Source organism: Centropristis striata, chromosome 17, assembly GCF_030273125.1.
Source record: "Centropristis striata isolate RG_2023a ecotype Rhode Island chromosome 17, C.striata_1.0, whole genome shotgun sequence".
Taxonomy (NCBI): Eukaryota; Metazoa; Chordata; class Actinopteri; order Perciformes; family Serranidae; genus Centropristis; species Centropristis striata.
Window position 1 is genome coordinate 24584829 of NC_081533.1, and position 16722 is coordinate 24601550.

A 16722-nucleotide genomic window follows, 5' to 3' on the forward strand; every position below is an offset into this window, starting at 1 on the left:
CCTACATGTAGCAATTAAGGCATGATAAACATTTTTATCGTTATGTTTAGTCACTCACAGCACGTATATAACATTCTAGAAAGATCAGGGTCTTTGTTAAATATTGAAACAATTAAGTGTGAATTGATGTCACAATATCTGTTATTTGTTTTATTGTGAAAAAAACGTTTTTCAAGAGATGGACAAAGACTTTGAAGAGATTGCTGAAAAGGTGGAAGCGCTGGGTTGCCAAGCTCTCTGAGAAGGTTGAGAGCTGGATAAAGGAGATGAAGGAGATCTCAGTCAAGAGAGGCTCTACGGTACCTGGAGCTTGAGGTCCTGCACCTACAGAGGAAGGCGGACATAAGAGAAACCAATGAAGAGGTAAAAAAGATTTTAAAAAACCCAAATGAATAATGTGAAAAGCATGCAACAAGGGAAGGAGCCAAATGCAGACTAAACAGGCAGACAGCATTAGTTGAGTGACTCATTGCAGAGGTAGGTATACAGAGGCTCAAACTCAATGACAGAATATTACATTGCAACTTTGATGAACTGACAGAACCAAGGAGCTAGTCGGGTATATATATAGAGAGAGAAGCTGATGAGGGAATGAGCTGCAGGTGTGTAGATAGGTGGGGCAGTCGTGTGATGAAAAAAAGGAGGGAAAGTCCAAGGGCATCTGGTGGATGTATGAAAAAGAGGGAGGAAATAGGGTATGTGACTGGAGACAGGTTGTGACACTTAAACCCAGAGGAATGCAGTGTTTACAGGTGCATCTCAATAAATTAGAATATCATAGAAAAGTTTATCTATGTCAGTAATTCAATTCAAAAAGTGGAAATAACACATTTTAAAGACCAATTACACACAGAATGAAACATTTCATGTCTTAATTTATTATGATTATGGCTTACATTTAATGAAGACCTAAAATTCAGTGTCTCAAAAAATTTTGAATATTACAAAAGACAAATTTTAAAGAGTATGTTTAATATGGGAATGTTGGCCTCCGAAAAGTATGTCCATCCATATGCACTTAATACTTGGTTGGGCTATTTGACTTGAACTACTGGAGATGGTGCTTTTCCATGATATTCTGATTGATTGAGATGCACCTGTATGTAATCAACCAAAACCATGATCTTTCCCTAACCTTTGATAAAGTGCTTCTGCTGCCTATATCTAACAACACGAGGCACCCATAATGTAAAGCTTTAACCCCGGTGGTAGTTATCCAAACCCAGAACAATGTCATCCAGACACAGAAGTCTACAACCAGCCTACAACTTGCGTGCAGAATTCAAAGATTGTACCTTCTCCACACACAAAAATACTGCCACTTAACATTATTGCAGGTGGCATTATGTTTCCTTTTATTAGATATTTGGCAAACCAAATAGGTGACAGGATGCCTTTTTGCTTCCACATGACACTTGCCTGTTGAGGCAATATTCTTGCTGAATGTGGGTCATGCAAGACGTGACTCCAGTGACAGCCATGTGGGGTCAACCATACACACTTATTTGCTATTGGTTGAGGCTGCAACCTCGCCAGTCAAAGTTCACCAAAGTTGAACTCCAACTCCATATTGCTTTGCTTGTACTGTGATCACCCCCCTCTCAGGTGTGTGCTCTGCAGCACCAGTCTGAGGTCTCGCTTCAAAAGTGGTCTACAGCGTCCTTGTTCCGGGCAGAAGTCCCAACAATTTTCATGAGCAATTGATAAGCGTCTAAGAGATAACATACCTAATGGGAAGTCTGTGCCTTCACATTGCAGCCAGGCAGTTGTGTGGAGCTGACGCAGTAAGAGAAAATAACAAGGTGCATTAGATTAAAAAGTGAATGGTTCTTTAGTTGGATGCAGAACAAGACACACTTGCATTGGGAAATATAGTATTTGTTGTATTATTTTAGTTTAAATGGAGAAGGGTAAATAAGAGCAAGGCACAAAGTAGAGCCCATAATAAGGCTTTAGTGTTTTTACCCCCCTTCATGGCTGTACATTCCCAAAGCACACGTATACTGGAGAAATCAGATTATCACTTAATCATAGACAATTGTCCTATTGTTTGTCAGGCCTATGTTGCCAGTAAGTTGTTGAACATGAATGTGTATATGACTCAACCAGACAAACTGAGAGAAAGTCAAAATCATTGTGGGTGGATCTAAGGAGACATTCTTTGTGGTAAACATTTATCCCCACATGGTTCAGAATACAAACGGAGGTGAAATGATGAATTGGAATGCAAAATCTGCAGTCTTAGGCAGTACAAGGCACATATAGTCAGGGCCAGTAAGTCTGCAAGGAAAAAGCAGACAGGACAGCCAAAAGAGGGGGGAAGTGTGTGAAGTGTGAAGTGGAAATGACAAGTGATTAGAGGGCCATTGGATAACAGAGGGTGTGAGGCTAAGGTCAGCTAGGCCAGAAGAAATACCACGCAGGTCAGCTCGGCAACATACAGAATACCGAAAACCTGATAGTACAGCCAGAGAATTGTTCAAAGGGCAGCAAGGGAAGCGGAAATATCTGAAGACCTAAGACACAAGTGACATATTCTTGGGTAGCAAAGGAGAAAAAGGAGGATTTAGGGCAATGGCTTGAAAATTTAACTAGAAATGTAATGGCGGTTGAGTAGCAATAGGATGAGTGCTTTCTAACAATCTAATAGGGAATAATTTTAACAAGATACCAGATCAATCCAATTACCTATTTGGCTGAGCAGAAAACAGTATTCTCTGTCTTGTGGATCAGAGTTGGGAACCAGTGGAGAAGTAATTATTATTTAATAGTTTTTAGCTATGCTGATAATGTCTCCTGCTGTATTCCAGACTGAAATGGCTCAAAAACTAATTGATTGCCATAAAATTTTGTGAAGACTTTCATGGTCCCATGAAGGGGAAACTTGCTTGACAACTGTTGGATGGATTGTTTTGGAATTTGGTTCAGATATCTGTGATGCCCATAGGTTGAATTCTAATGGACCTTGACTGACCGGGACCTTGGTGATCCCCTGACTTTTCCTTCGGCACCACCAGCAGGTTGACATATGTGATTTTGAGCGAAAGTTCTTAACAAGCATGGGATGGATTTGGATTAAACTTGGTACAGACAATTTCCCGTCAGGGGGATTTTAATAACTTTTGTCATACCTTAGATTTTGCTCAGGTGCCATTATCAGGTCTGAATTTAAACGTGTCCAAGTCATGTGTAGAGTGCAAAACGAATGACATTCCCATCAGCCTTTGGTGTACAGCTGTTAACGGCAGATGACTAAATATTAGCATGTTAACATGCAGAACTATAATACCTGCTAAACATCAGCATGTTTGCATTGTTATTGTAAGCATGGTAGCATACTGGCAATAGCATGCAGCTCAAAGAAAAGCGGTGTCAAAGTACAGCTTACCCAGAGCTGCTAGCAAGGGAAAGACTTATCAATACATGGTACGTCCAATGGGGTATGCCAAAAATACCAATATGTTCTACTACTACATGTGCACCATATGTGAGGGCCAAAGTACAAGGTGAAATGTTATGACAAAGCAGTATGTCCTAATTGTTTGCATACTGTACATTTTTTGTAAGGGCAGCTGACACACCTTCTACTCGATGGCACATGTACACGCATGGCAGTGCTCAAGACAGCAAGTGGGGACTGGGGCAGACCTTTAGTCTTGTTACGAAGTTGAAACACATCTTTTTACATACAGTATATAACTGCAGGATGGGTGGTCTATACAGTTACACACCTGTTGTCTTTTTTTAGTTTTTCTTGCAACTGCAATGTTGTGCTGTTGGCCAACAAGTGGCTCCAGTGAAGTATTTAGGGAGTTAAATGTTTTACTCATCAGCCCAATGACAACATTTGCCCAGGGAGGAACTCCAGTGATGTAGTTCCTGTCCTGAAATGATCTCCACACTTGTCGCCATCACCATCGGATCACAATATGTTCAGTAGAATGATAGGATTCTTGTCACCATGGATGCCTGTAGGCTGAAACAATAACTTCCGACCTCGTCAGCGGCTCTTGTCTTGACTCCTGCCTTGGCTCCTGGGTCCCTCACAGACTGTCCCCCCATTCTTTTATGTCAGCTTCCTGTCTTGTGTCGCGCCAGAGGAGTAGAACTAGCTGGCTGCAAGCCCAAAACCTGGATGAGAAAGGGAAAAAAAAACACAAAACACACACTGAAACGTAACAGCTGTGCACTTTCACTGCCTTCTATATAGTACGATGAGGCCTCCCTCCCTAGGTTGTTTGCATCGCCCCTGGATTTCCGGAAAAGTTATTGAGGTTCATCCTAAAGTTTACATTAGCCCTTCCTTTTTAAAGGTAAATTCAATAACTGTGTCCCATTCCAACCGAGGAGTCACTGTGACTGGACTCCCCTGCCCCCGCACTCCCACACATCCCTCACCTCCCACCCAAATCCCCTGTCCTGGCGTCGAAGCATGGCTCACAGCACGTACCTTGTCTCCCTCCTCTCTCTCCCTCCTCTCTCTCTCTCTCTCTCTCCCTCCTCTCTCTCTCTCTCTCTCTCTCTCTCTCTCTCTCTCTCATGTTGCCTCAGACATAAGCAAACAGCCCTTTGAGCAAACAGTGCAACAATTTGTCAACATTGTCTTCAGCTTAGTTCAGTGGTGACCATGTGTCATATCAGGAGTAAAATGTCCACTTATGAAATAATGTTCAGAAATGACCCTAACGTATCAGTCCTCTATTTAGGGCATCACATTTTTGGCATCATAATTTTGGGAATTTTGCGAATCAATGTCAAAAATAAAGAAATGTCAGGTAATGTACATAATTGAAAAAAAAATCAATGATTGTATCCTATATTGCTGATATTGACATCAGACATAAAGTAATATTGATAGCATTCCTGTTTGCACATTTGTGTGCCTGCTGGACGTGCCTGCCGGACATGCACCTTACATTGGCTTATGAAATAGTAAACATGCAAACATGTGAGCTGCGTAACGCTTATCAGGGTTTCCGAGTATTTCTGTGTCACTTGACTTTGCATGTTGGCTCCTGATAATACATATGCAAACATGCTTTTACTTCCTGTCTGAAGGAAAAGCCTCTTGTAGCCACTCGAAGACACCCCCTTCCTCTATGACATACAGAGGGGACTTCCAGGAAATTACAATATAGTTCCTTTACTTTGGCTCCAAAGGGGCCTTCAAGGGTCAGAGCGAGAGCATGAGACATAAACACGCCTGCTCGAAGTGCAGAGAACAGAACTGATGAATAGTTTTTATTGGATATGTATAATTTACAATGCATTTTACAATGTTTTTTACTTTTATGGAATTATATCTAACAACACCCAGAAGTATAATGAAATGCTAAATTGTGCTGTAATGCCCCCGTGGCTCCTATATTTGTCCTTGGCCAGTTTGTTGAATTGTATCACAAAGAAGCTATATTGAGAGAAAACCCTAACATTTGTGTTGACTTATTTCTGAGAATAGCCTGCATATTCCTGTAGTCTATATTTTGTCTCGATGACGGCACAGATGAGTCATGGCCAGTCCACGTAACTGGGTCAGGGTTAGTGTCATTTTGTCATATCAACTTAATCCAAATTTCTTTTATAACCAGAGGTGAGGACCAAGACTTTTGACTGGATGGAGAAGGGGTCCATCCCATTGGTGTGGCGTAGTCTTCCTTGATATGAATTACCTGCTCAGACTCGCTGAACTCAAGTGCAAGGGTAAGCAATAAGCTTGTTGCAGGCACTGCTTTCCTAGCCTTTCATAAATTATACTTGTCAGGAAAACTGTCAATTTGGGAATTCTGGAAAATTTCTAACTCCACTTGTAATGCCTCTGTCCTGATGACAGCTATAACCGGAGACATTATGTCGATGTGTTGTCGTGGACAGGGTAGGTTTTGATCTTGTAATTCCACAGAAGAGATATTCCTATCTCCTAACTTTGTCATTGAAGGCAGTGGCTGGGGCAACAACACAACAGGCCATTGCGGCTATTCTGGATAAATAATGAGACTTGGCTCAACTGGTGGCATTGGGTCAGTTCTGCTAATTCCCTAGGTTTTTAGGAAAGTCCACAAATTGATTCCTATGCCCATTGAGGTGACAGAATTCTGATGTCAGCTCGTCACCTGTTTCAGTGTGGTCCCAGATGTGGCAAATCCTAATACTGGTCATTCATAAACACTGCTGGTGGAACATGCCACACACCACACCTGAAACTCACAGAAACAAAGGAGTACACCTGGAGTTTTGGTCCCTTAAAGCTGAAGGAGCAGTTGAACAGTTGGGAAGAGCTATGATTCTCCATCAAATGTCACAGCCGAGGCCATCCAACTCTTCAGATAAAATGCTTGGTTGGGACCTTTTGGCATCACTCTTTAATGCACTGAAAACTGAAACTGAAAATGTGGTTAATATTTTTTATTTTTTAAAAACTATTGTATGTTTAAGCCTCAAAACAACTTGGTTATGGTCAGGAAATAGATCATGATAATGTACATTTGTTATGTAAGTTAAGTAGTTCATGTAAATGAATGAATGTTGACACATGGAATCCGAGCAGCAGTCCTGGGAGATGTCAGGTGTTTTTTTGACCCATCCGGCCACCTCCCACCCCTCCCTTTGCGGACTTTCTTACTCGTTATAATCCTCGTCACCTGTCTTTTGGAGCCCTTGCTATGAACATCAGATATTGACACAGATGGGTTTACATTTCAGTTACTTGAAAGCCCTGTGTGTCTCATGCAGTTACTAAAGGTGCCCTGTGCATCAGTAACAGATCCATAGGACTGTGACAAAGTTCCAGTATTTGCCCAACTGGGAATGACAACAATCTGTCAGAATTAGTACCGCAAAATTCCCTTAAGGAGCTCTGCTGTCATTTCGCTTTAGGACATTCATACTGGTTCTGCAACATCATTATACTGGCGTCCTTTCACACTGCAATCCGGCATCGCGGAATGAAGTGGAAGGAGATGGTAGTGGTAAGATGTATGTCACATATTTTCCGTCTTGCCGGCTCTGACGGTTCACATTGATCCCGTCTTGAACAGTCTCACCAATTTAACGCCTCTGTTATTACCTCAGGCTATACAGATCACTTGGTCGCTAGGCCAGTACGGCTCTGAGATGTACAGCGTGAAGGCGAAATGTCATAGAGGTGTAAATATCGCAGCTTAAAATGGCAGTCTTAAAGGGGCTATTGAGACATATTTTTAAACTATACACTATGCATCCATTACTTTATTTTTTAAGACGTGACTAAAACACACAAAGGTTAATAACAATATCAAAGTATGCAATACTAACAAGAGCATTGCCATTCCTCACTGCTGGAGCTCAATGCAGTCTTAACAAGGTGCAGGCCTCAATCAAGCAATCAAGCACAGTTAGAATACTCCAGCTGCATTAAGCAATGAAGTCACTAACTGGCTTTGACTTCCTAACATTATGATAGTTGAGTAGTAGTGAATATTGGAAATTGAATAATCTGTAATAATAACTTTTTATTTCAGTGTTACCCCTCTTGCAACCCCTTATCCTTCATTCCCACATCCTTATTTGCAACATGTATTTTACTGAGTGATGCAGCCTTATCAACACATCTATGTAGTTTAAAATGTTTGTTCATTGATTACAACATACAGTCAAATCTACATCTTCTAGGGAGTGCTGTTGACTAATCTATATCTCGCCCTGAGTGGAAAAAAAAGCTCCACTGACCTTGAAAAGCATGAACTCCTGGGTAAAGATCTTCAGTTGGAATTTTTGCACTGTCGCAAGCTGAACATTTGAGGATGTGTGCCACTGTGGGAAAGGGTTTGGGGTTGTTATACCTGTTCAAAGTGCTACAGCTAACACATGCAGGCTTACTACAGAAGAAAATTAATAATCTCAAAATCAAATGTCAGATTTACAAAAAGTTATTTTTCTGGGTGGCACCATTTGACTACTGTGCTCACTGAATGTGTTCTGGCATGTAGAAAAACACTAGTATCCCTATATTACAAACGTAATGCTTTTTGGCAATCAGGACTAAATAGTTCATTTGATATCAAATTTCAATATTTACACAATCACTGTTTACGAAAATTTACTACTGAAATAACCGTTGCTAAAAATCATAATCGGAACAATGGATGGGAAGTCTTATCTATTTACTTGTTAGGCCAAACGTTTTATAAACAGGGATAGCCTATTATTTGGATAACAATGAAAGAAAACATTTTTGCCTTAAGGGAGGAGGTAGTTTAGATTGTCATAGAAACAATGCAACTTTTTTTCAAAGTCATCAATAAAAAATCAAACAGGATCAGTTTTTAGAAACACCTACCGGATAAGTGCAGGAGATCCACAAAAGAGCTTCGTTTCCAATTAATGGGCAATAGACGGACCTATGGGCCAAACCGCGAGGACCCTGTGAGGGGCTATGCGGATACAGCTATGGAGTTTCCCAGTGAGTTATGGACATGATTTTTTTTCTTCTGTACACCGGCTTTAGTAGTTAGTCTATTTTCACGCTTTACGCAAAGGGGGACTGCATGCATGTGTGGATGTTTTATCGCTCACAGTGTGCGTAAAAAGGCGCGTCCTCGCGTCCTTGCAGGCTATCACGTTATCGCTATATCCTTAGGGGAGGTAAATAAAAGGTTTTGCCACAGCACCGCAGTGATGCAAAGTCTGATAGGTGACTGCTCTCACCAGCAGCACACGTTTTTGACACGGAACTCCATGCCGGTCGGACTAGAGCTGGGACCCGCGCACTTGGTTGTATGCTGGACTTATTGGATTTGACCGGTGCCTTTAACTTAAGCCGTAAAGCTGGTGCATGTATTTAAACACACAATGATTTTAAAAGATGCTGCACCTGTTTGCGAATGTTGCAGAAAACGGGTAGAGGTAAGAGCGCCTGTAATATTATCTAGTGTTGTGCGTTACTTTGTGTGCATTGCCTGGTTGCTTTATCAGTCTATATGCTGTGTATTTCAACACGTTTATGACGTTAATGGTATATGGCCGAGACGTGCAGCTATTCAGCAATCACATAACCTATATGTGTATGAGTAAATGCTGCATGTTGAGGTTATTTAAACACTGTCTGGAGGTCTGGATTTCTTAAAAAAAAAAAGCCCGTTTTCCAAAAATGGATCCTCTGATTTCTGCCAAACTTCACATCCTACACGTTCTTAGTGCTATTTCTCTTGTATTCCTCTATGTATTCTCCACAGTTCAGGAGAATAGATTGTGTCATTCCAATTCCTAGAAAGCTGCTGTACCTTAGGCTCTGCTGATAAACTACAATCCTCTTAATTTAAGATATAACAAATCACTTGCAAATTAAGCCAAATTACTGCCTGATGATGGACACTAAACTAATCTAATTACATGGGAATATATGTTTTAAAAGCTGCTGATGAAGCTGATACAAAGAAAGATGATTCTCTTAAACCTGAAACACTTAAGGAAGGCACATCATTTGCTGAATTGCAGGTTTAATTCCTTTTAAAGATGCACTTTTTTCTCTTACTGTAAGCACAGTATTGATGACCACTTTCTTTTTCTGTCTTGTTCACTGGGAAATCCTCCGTCATTATTCTCCAGCATGACACAGCAGACTGGAAAGTTAAGGGTACTGAATGCAAAAGCTGAATCTGCAGTTTTTGACACAGTCGTCACATACTTTGTCAGCAGAAAAGAGCTAAAGGTTATCAAAGGCTGACATCCAGAAGGGATTCCAACCAAGCCGGGCAAGGAAATTATGTCACACTGGTGTCAACTCATAGCTACTTATTTACAACTCTGCACTTTGTCATGAGGATGACCCATTCAAAATAGAAAGGTCGCATTTAAAAAGCAACCATATCAAATCTGAGTTGCACGTTCAATAGCTTCTCCTCTGTGACATTTAATCATTAATGCCATGTTGACTAGTTGCTTTCAAATGTTGAGCTCATTATATGCACCTGTTTGACATTAATTGATTAAAATAGCACATGTCAAGGCATCAGCTCACATGAGTATCTGGCCATCTCTCCAAAGCACCTGTCACATACCTGAAGTGAAGCTTGCCATTATCAAAAGCGCTGCCACTTGTGGACTACTGCTTCCAATTCAAAATAGCAACATGTCTTTGGCAGCTGATGATGACAGATAAGGGTGATAACTTTTAGTTTGGCCACAGTCCTGGATTGTAAATTCCATCAGAATGTAGAGAGGAAGAATGTGTGTGAGTGCAGATTTAAAGTTTGGAGTGATGCATTCTCACGTAGGCAATGGCAGAGGTGAAAAGGTCAGCAATAATCCTCAAGCTGAGTCACACACTGAATGGAAGTTATTTAAACTCGCCGCCTTTTGGAAAATAAAAATGTGCATACAGAATGGAGGCCTGTAGTTTGTCTGTGCAGACATCACTTTGCATCTGAAAGTGCTATTTGAACTGATATATGTTAAAGATTATTTAAGTGTTCATGATTAAAGTACACTTTGGACCACATAAGATGTTTTGATCTTGAATGGACCTCCTGGGCTTGTATAAACTTAAAGTGGCGTAGGAAGTCTGAAAAAGACCATATGCACAAAGATTTAAAGATTACTTTGAAGTGGACACATTTACGTGAGTCTACTAGTAAATTCACCTGTGTATAAGTAAAGTGGAAGAGCCACTTAACCAGCAGAATGAAAAAAGGCCAGGTGTAGGAGAATTTATTTCCTGAGTCTATGAATGACTGAAAATCCATATGCCCTAGTAAATGTTTCACGCCTGCCAACGCCATTTGTGTGCATGTATCGGTGTGTTCATATTTACTGGATTGCATGTCTGCAGGGATTATAAGTGCTTGCTGTGGCTGTAATACTGCTACTAATGTACAAAATAGCAGCTTGTGAAGTTGTGGGACACTATAAGGGCTTGCTATGCATCAGATATGCAGTTTAATAGGTACAGACTGATCCTATGTGTCATCGACAGTCTGCTCCATGACGTTAGAGACAAGGGGGCATGGAGGTTGAACTAATTATACTGTTTACCTCTTAAAGGACCACTTCTAATTGTATTTTAATTCTTAATTTTATTTATTTTCATCCTTCAGTGGAATTAATCAATTTGTGCATGTTATCTGGGAATGTGGGAACTTAATGCAACCTGTATCTGACCTGTCTGCTTGGGAAGATCATCAGTATTTTCTATCATCCTCCTGCGTCACACATCCAGACTGCTGTGAAAGAGTGCATTCAGTATGTGGGACAGAGGAGCGAGACTAGATGCCCACATGACCCACGACAGCAGAACTGCTCTCATTGCCAAATTCATCCTTCGAGAACACACTGTGCTGCGCTTTCAATGGATGTTAGAAGTTTCTGTCATGGTCAGTGAGAAAAGGTTAGAAGTAATGTCTAAATATCTATTTAAGGCGGACTAATGGCTTGTTATAGGAGCACCCTGTTTAAAATAAGGGTTAAACAATGATACAGCATTGTCATGATATCTACAGGTTTCTGTTCATAATCCAGGACATCACATGTTTTCTTACGTGTCATGCACAAGGATGAAACAAAAGGAATAAGATACTGCTTAATCATGCTGAATCATACTGATTTCACATGATACAGCTCCGGAAGTCTGTAATCTGTATCAACAAGCCTGTGATACAGAAACATCTCAATATCTACAATACTGCTTATGAAAGACTGATCCAGATAAAAGCAATAAATGCAAGGCAGATCCCTAACTCAAAGCCCATTGTTTTGTACGTGGCATATTGACCTCACAGTGGCTGAACAGAAAATGGGATTTTGTGAAGAAGATTGATAACCTGCAACGTTAATATTTGTTCACATACATACTTTGTATTATCTAGTAAACTTTGGATCTTTATAGATCATAGGACATCAATGGTGCGAATTAGGTATTTGAAGACAAATGGATTTAAAGATAGAGATCATATGTCAATACCCCTGAAGGTCTTGTCAGACCTTACGTGAGATGCATGAAAAAGACGCCAGATGTATTTTCATGTGCATGTAATGTTGAAAGCCCTCGACTGACGTCACTAGATGCGGGTGGTGGGTAGAGGGTAGATATATTACAAAAGGCACAGTTGTTCCTGAAGTCTTGTGGTGTTCATACATTTAAAATGTGAGAAATGAGAACAAATCACAAGTGGTTTGCTTTGTATTGTTTCCAGTCAAATACAACATACTGTGGAAATTAATGCAAATGATGGTGGTATTTGTTGAGGGCTATCCTGTCTTTTCTTTGTACTGAAATAGAATTTAAATGACTCAACTTTTTATGAGGGTAACGTTCATTTCTGAAGGTGAGCTGGTCATGAAAGTGAAAAAGCATCCTTTGACTGATTTGTCTCTGTTCTGCTTCTAAGTTAACAAGCCCCATTGGCTTTACTGTGTGAACCTTAAACTTTGTGTCTGAGTTCACAACTTTAGAAAGTGCAATTGTGTAAAACCGTTTCTGTAGTGTTTTTGGATTTCTATATATTTTTTCAATCACTGTTTCAGCGTCTATCAACCCATACGACCACATAGGTCATTTGTTCCTATCATCTAATATGACACACAGGATCGTTTTCCTCAATTAGCATCAACAACAGTGGCAGGAGAACACCTTCTCATACCAAAACAGTTGCAGTTTCAACACATATTTAATGTTGTGAAATAGTTGCAGTTTGGATAGGTTTAGTAAACAAAACTACTTGGTAAGGTTAAGAAAAAGATCATGGATTTGTTTAAAATAAGTGTGTTTGTTACATAAGTTATGTACGCGAGTTAACCCATGTTATGTGTGTGACTAAACGTAAGTTAACTTACATTTACATTTGTGTATCCTATGTATCTCGGCACTGCTTGCCTTGCTTTTAATGGTGTTTGAGTTAAAATTTGTACATGGGAATCGAACAGCCGTCTCCTAGGTCAAAGTTCTGTGTTCGTTTCATTCCTGTGCAGACTTTGTCACTCCTTATAGGTCACCTGATTTCCTTCTTTGCTCCTGTCATAACTTCTGCAGCTACTAGAGTTTGCATCAATATAGATCGCCAAACAACCTATGGTGTTGTTATTTGGAGGGGGCAGTCTTGTTAATCACTCTCTGTGTTGAATTGTAGTCTTTAAGATTGTTTGTTAAAGTACAACATATCAGAGGAAAAAGAAGATTTGTTAAAGAGTTTCCAGTTTAACGGCTACTTGAATGGCATATGAACTGTCTTGCTCCCTTATATCAGTAGTTAGACTATTAGCATGACATAGACAAAGGTTAGTCCACATGAATTTGATGCTGCTTCTTGCTACTTGCCAGCACTTGTGAGCTTGCTTATAATCTGTTTCGATATTCAGCAGTGACTGCATTTGTGTATCTGCTGTATCTCTGCAGGACTGCTTGCCTTGCTGTTGATGCTGTTGGAGTGGACTCGACCAGGCCTTCTGTCCCCTCTGAGGCCAATCTGTGACCTGAGGGTCTTGGACCATATCATCAAGGAAGCACGAGACGCAGAAGTCGCTATGGTGAGAGGAAAATGTATGCAGGCACTTAGATCTAAGGATTGCTGCGGAGATATTGTGTCCTGGAATCACCCCATACTGAATGTTTATGCAACATTAGATAAAAGTACCCCCAGCATCAATGTTATTCCTTTCTTGTTTTCTTAGCAGTCATGCAGAGAAGGATGCAGCCTGTCGGAGTCCGTCACTGTTCCCCAAACCAAAGTCGACTTTGATGTCTGGGAGAAAAAAAATGTAAGTTACCACTGAGACCAGCAAAATGTTCAAACAGCTGACTACAGATTTTATTAGCAGTATTGTAGAAGCTCATAAAAATGTGCTGCTTTTTTTAATTGTTTTACAACAAACACCCTCTTAGAATCACACTTATTGTGTATTTCTAGATTTCTTTTTATGTGCTTTAGGTTTTTTGGGGACCTGTAACTCCAGTTAATTTCCAATGGGAGAGCTGATTGCCTGCTTCCTTTGTTCCGTATTGTTTCCATAATGAGTCTCTTAAACTATTGCCCTCTTTCTTTTTTTGGCAAGGGACTGGAGCAAGCCCAGGAGGTGCAGTCTGGCTTATGGCTCTTACAACAGGCCCTCAGCTTGTTACGGACCTCTGTCACCAACACAGCAATGCACAGCCACATAGATAACTCCGTCACAAACCTACTCAGCATTAATGCTGTGCTGCGTAGCCTCAACATCCAGGTGAGTTACAGTAGTTTCAGAGGTGAGCATTCAAAAACAGCAGCAGCTAAATGTACATTTACGGGGAGCCTTTATAATGTAATAATATGAAAAGAGCCTATTTGTGACTTTAAAAAGGTTGTATTTCTACCTCTGTTAAGTACCCAACACAGGTCTAGATTTCTCAAAATGTTGGTTCCTTTCTTGTCGCTGGCTGTAAATGGGCATCAAATGACTACCATTTTATGTATTCATGAAGTTAACGCTTGAAGAAAACTTGTATGTTGAAACAAGGTAATTACACCCAATGTGATTTTTGTTTTCTATTTAAGATATCTTGGAACTCAAGTTGTAGTCTTGTAATGAAATAATGGTGTTCTCTCCGGTAATAGAGAAACTGAGGGATGTCATGGGACATTAGTGTAACCGTAAGGCTTTCGTAACAAGGCTGTGGGCACTAAAGCTGCTGTACAAACGTATTCTTAGATTGTGAGTATTGGCAAGCCTTTCAAATGATTCAGGTCGGTGGAGACATGGTGGATAACCAAACTAAAGATGAATGAGCAGCCTGTGTCCAGGATCAAGGGTCACTATGATAAAATGTTAATTATCAGGAACGGTTAACAGGGCTCTTACACATAAAAACCAAGACAAATATTGAATAAAAATAATGTAAATGTTTAGAAAGATTATGTATTTAACTTGTCGATACCAAGACAAGGCAGATGGGATTGATATAGTGAGATTGTGTGAGATTTTACAAGACAAAGGAAATGCCATGAAGCTTTTCTTTCAGATGCAGGTCTACTCTTACAGAGGGAAATATATGGTGTTGTAGCACAGGCTTTTGAGATCTGATTGGATCTGGAGAAAACACAAAAAAAAGATCAAATTTCCAACATTAGGATAAGAGCAACATGTTGCTTTGTATTGTCTTTCAGGAATTTACCCCACCAGCAAGTGCAGCGGGGCTTGAAGGAACATGGAGGGTGTCCTCTGCAACAGATTTGCTTCAGGTCCATGTCAACTTCCTGCGAGGCAAAGTACGCCTTCTTCTATCGGATGCACGGCCTTGTCAGCAAGATATCAGCTGATCAGCTGATCTCTTTACTCCAGGAGAAGCTAATATGTGTTTCCGAAGGCAAGAGGAGGATATTGACACTGTAGACCTGCACGCTGGCTACTGGAAACAGTGTGGAGAGGCAGAACCATGTGGCCATCGTCACATCCTCACAGAGGAGGAAGATGAAAGAAGAGGACAGTCCCAGCTAGGCCTTGGGTGGACAGGAGATGATTGCACCTTGGAATGTATGTGTGAAACATGGACACAGTGAAGCACACACTGACCAAAATGAGGCCTGTGGGAAGCACTGCTCCAATAGCTGTTCTACTGGCGCTCTCTTGCACTTTGTGTGTGTGTGTGTGTGTGTGTGTGTGTACTTTTGTGTATGTGTGTGGAAAGACTGCAAGTTTACGTAGTGTGTAAGTGTGTCTGGTTCCACAGAGTCTGACCCCTACAGTCACCTCTTTAGAGTGAATTGTGGAGTGAAACACACAGAAAATATTGATTGCACCTGGAAATTGGGGACTGTGAGGTTGCAACAAGGCATCCATTTCCAAATACTACTGCAAAAAGGCAAAAGAAGAATAAGGCCTCACCCCACAAGCCTTTAACAGTTTTCAACTATGCCTTAGTTGAATTACTCTTCTCTCTTGGTTTTTTTTTTTTTCAATTAATATTTTTATATATTTGTAAAAGTTGTGCAATTTCTATTTATACAGATTTTCTACTTTCAAGCTCCAGTCTTTGTATTTTTTAGTGTCAGATTTTTTTAGTTGAGCTCTTGTTGCCATGTTCTTGCTCTTATTTAACACTGAACACAATTACAGAGCTGTTTGCTGACATCATTTGCAATGGCACGCTGCTGTCTTCATTTTTATAAAGATTGTGTGTATTCAACGAGCTGTTAGTTTCACATCGCTTGTTCCTTCCAACTAACAGAGCAAAGGACTAAAACGTTGAAGCAGAGATTCAGTCATAGAGAACGAGGGAGTAAAAGGTCAGTGGAGGTGGTTGGAGGGTTACATGAGAACTGTGAAGCTGTTTTGTCATTATCTATGTTTTTGTTGCAGCCTAACCAACACTCAGCCAGTCTCTACACACTGATAGCCAGACTGCACGGAAAAATGCTGTTTGGCTTCTACAATTAACATCCTGTGAGGCTGAAATTGCTAATAGATTTCCAGAATCTGACGTTAACGCTGTTTCTTCCCTCGTCATCAAACAGCAGGCAGGAAATTAGTAAGTCCTGGGAACTTCATGTTTTCTATAAAATGAATCCTCGGCTCGTTCAGACCGCTTAAGTGTTCTTCCTTGTTTTTTTCCGTATTTTTAAATGTTGTTGTTCAAGTGCAAGATGTTTTTAAGGATGTTTGTACATGTTTTCTTTCCTGTTATTTTGTCTCATCACTGTATAATTTGCTATTTAAATACAAAATATTATTCTTGGATAAAGAAAGGATAGATGGAAACACAACAAGGGGAAGTTTATCCATTTC

At 40.4% G+C, this 16722-nt stretch overlaps 1 protein-coding gene and 1 long non-coding RNA gene across 6 annotated transcripts; one reads left to right on the top strand and one right to left on the bottom strand.

Moving 5' to 3' along the window:
• Positions 1–96: 96 nt before the first annotated feature.
• On the bottom strand, positions 97–8453 carry LOC131989744 (uncharacterized). Of its 2 annotated transcripts, XR_009395984.1 has the most exons (4): positions 8315–8453; positions 7705–7788; positions 1728–4131; positions 97–324 (listed from the first exon to the last, which is right to left on the bottom strand). It is a non-coding gene; the product is annotated as an uncharacterized LOC131989744 (long non-coding RNA). The 2 variants fall into 2 exon arrangements; XR_009395983.1 differs by having other exon boundaries at positions 97–4131.
• Positions 5673–16126, top strand: epoa (erythropoietin a). 4 transcript variants are annotated; one of them, XM_059355056.1, is made up of 5 exons: positions 5673–5700; positions 13364–13494; positions 13639–13725; positions 14020–14184; positions 15105–16126. In XM_059355056.1, exons 2-5 carry the CDS (start codon positions 13384–13386, stop codon positions 15255–15257), a joined length of 516 nt encoding a protein of 171 aa, XP_059211039.1. In that variant the 5' UTR covers positions 5673–5700; positions 13364–13383; the 3' UTR covers positions 15258–16126. The 4 variants fall into 4 exon arrangements, with proteins under 4 accessions (XP_059211039.1, XP_059211037.1, XP_059211035.1 ...); XM_059355054.1 differs by lacking the exon at positions 5673–5700 and adding an exon at positions 8390–8437; XM_059355052.1 differs by lacking the exon at positions 5673–5700 and adding an exon at positions 8746–8880.
• Positions 16127–16722: the final 596 nt, after the last annotated feature.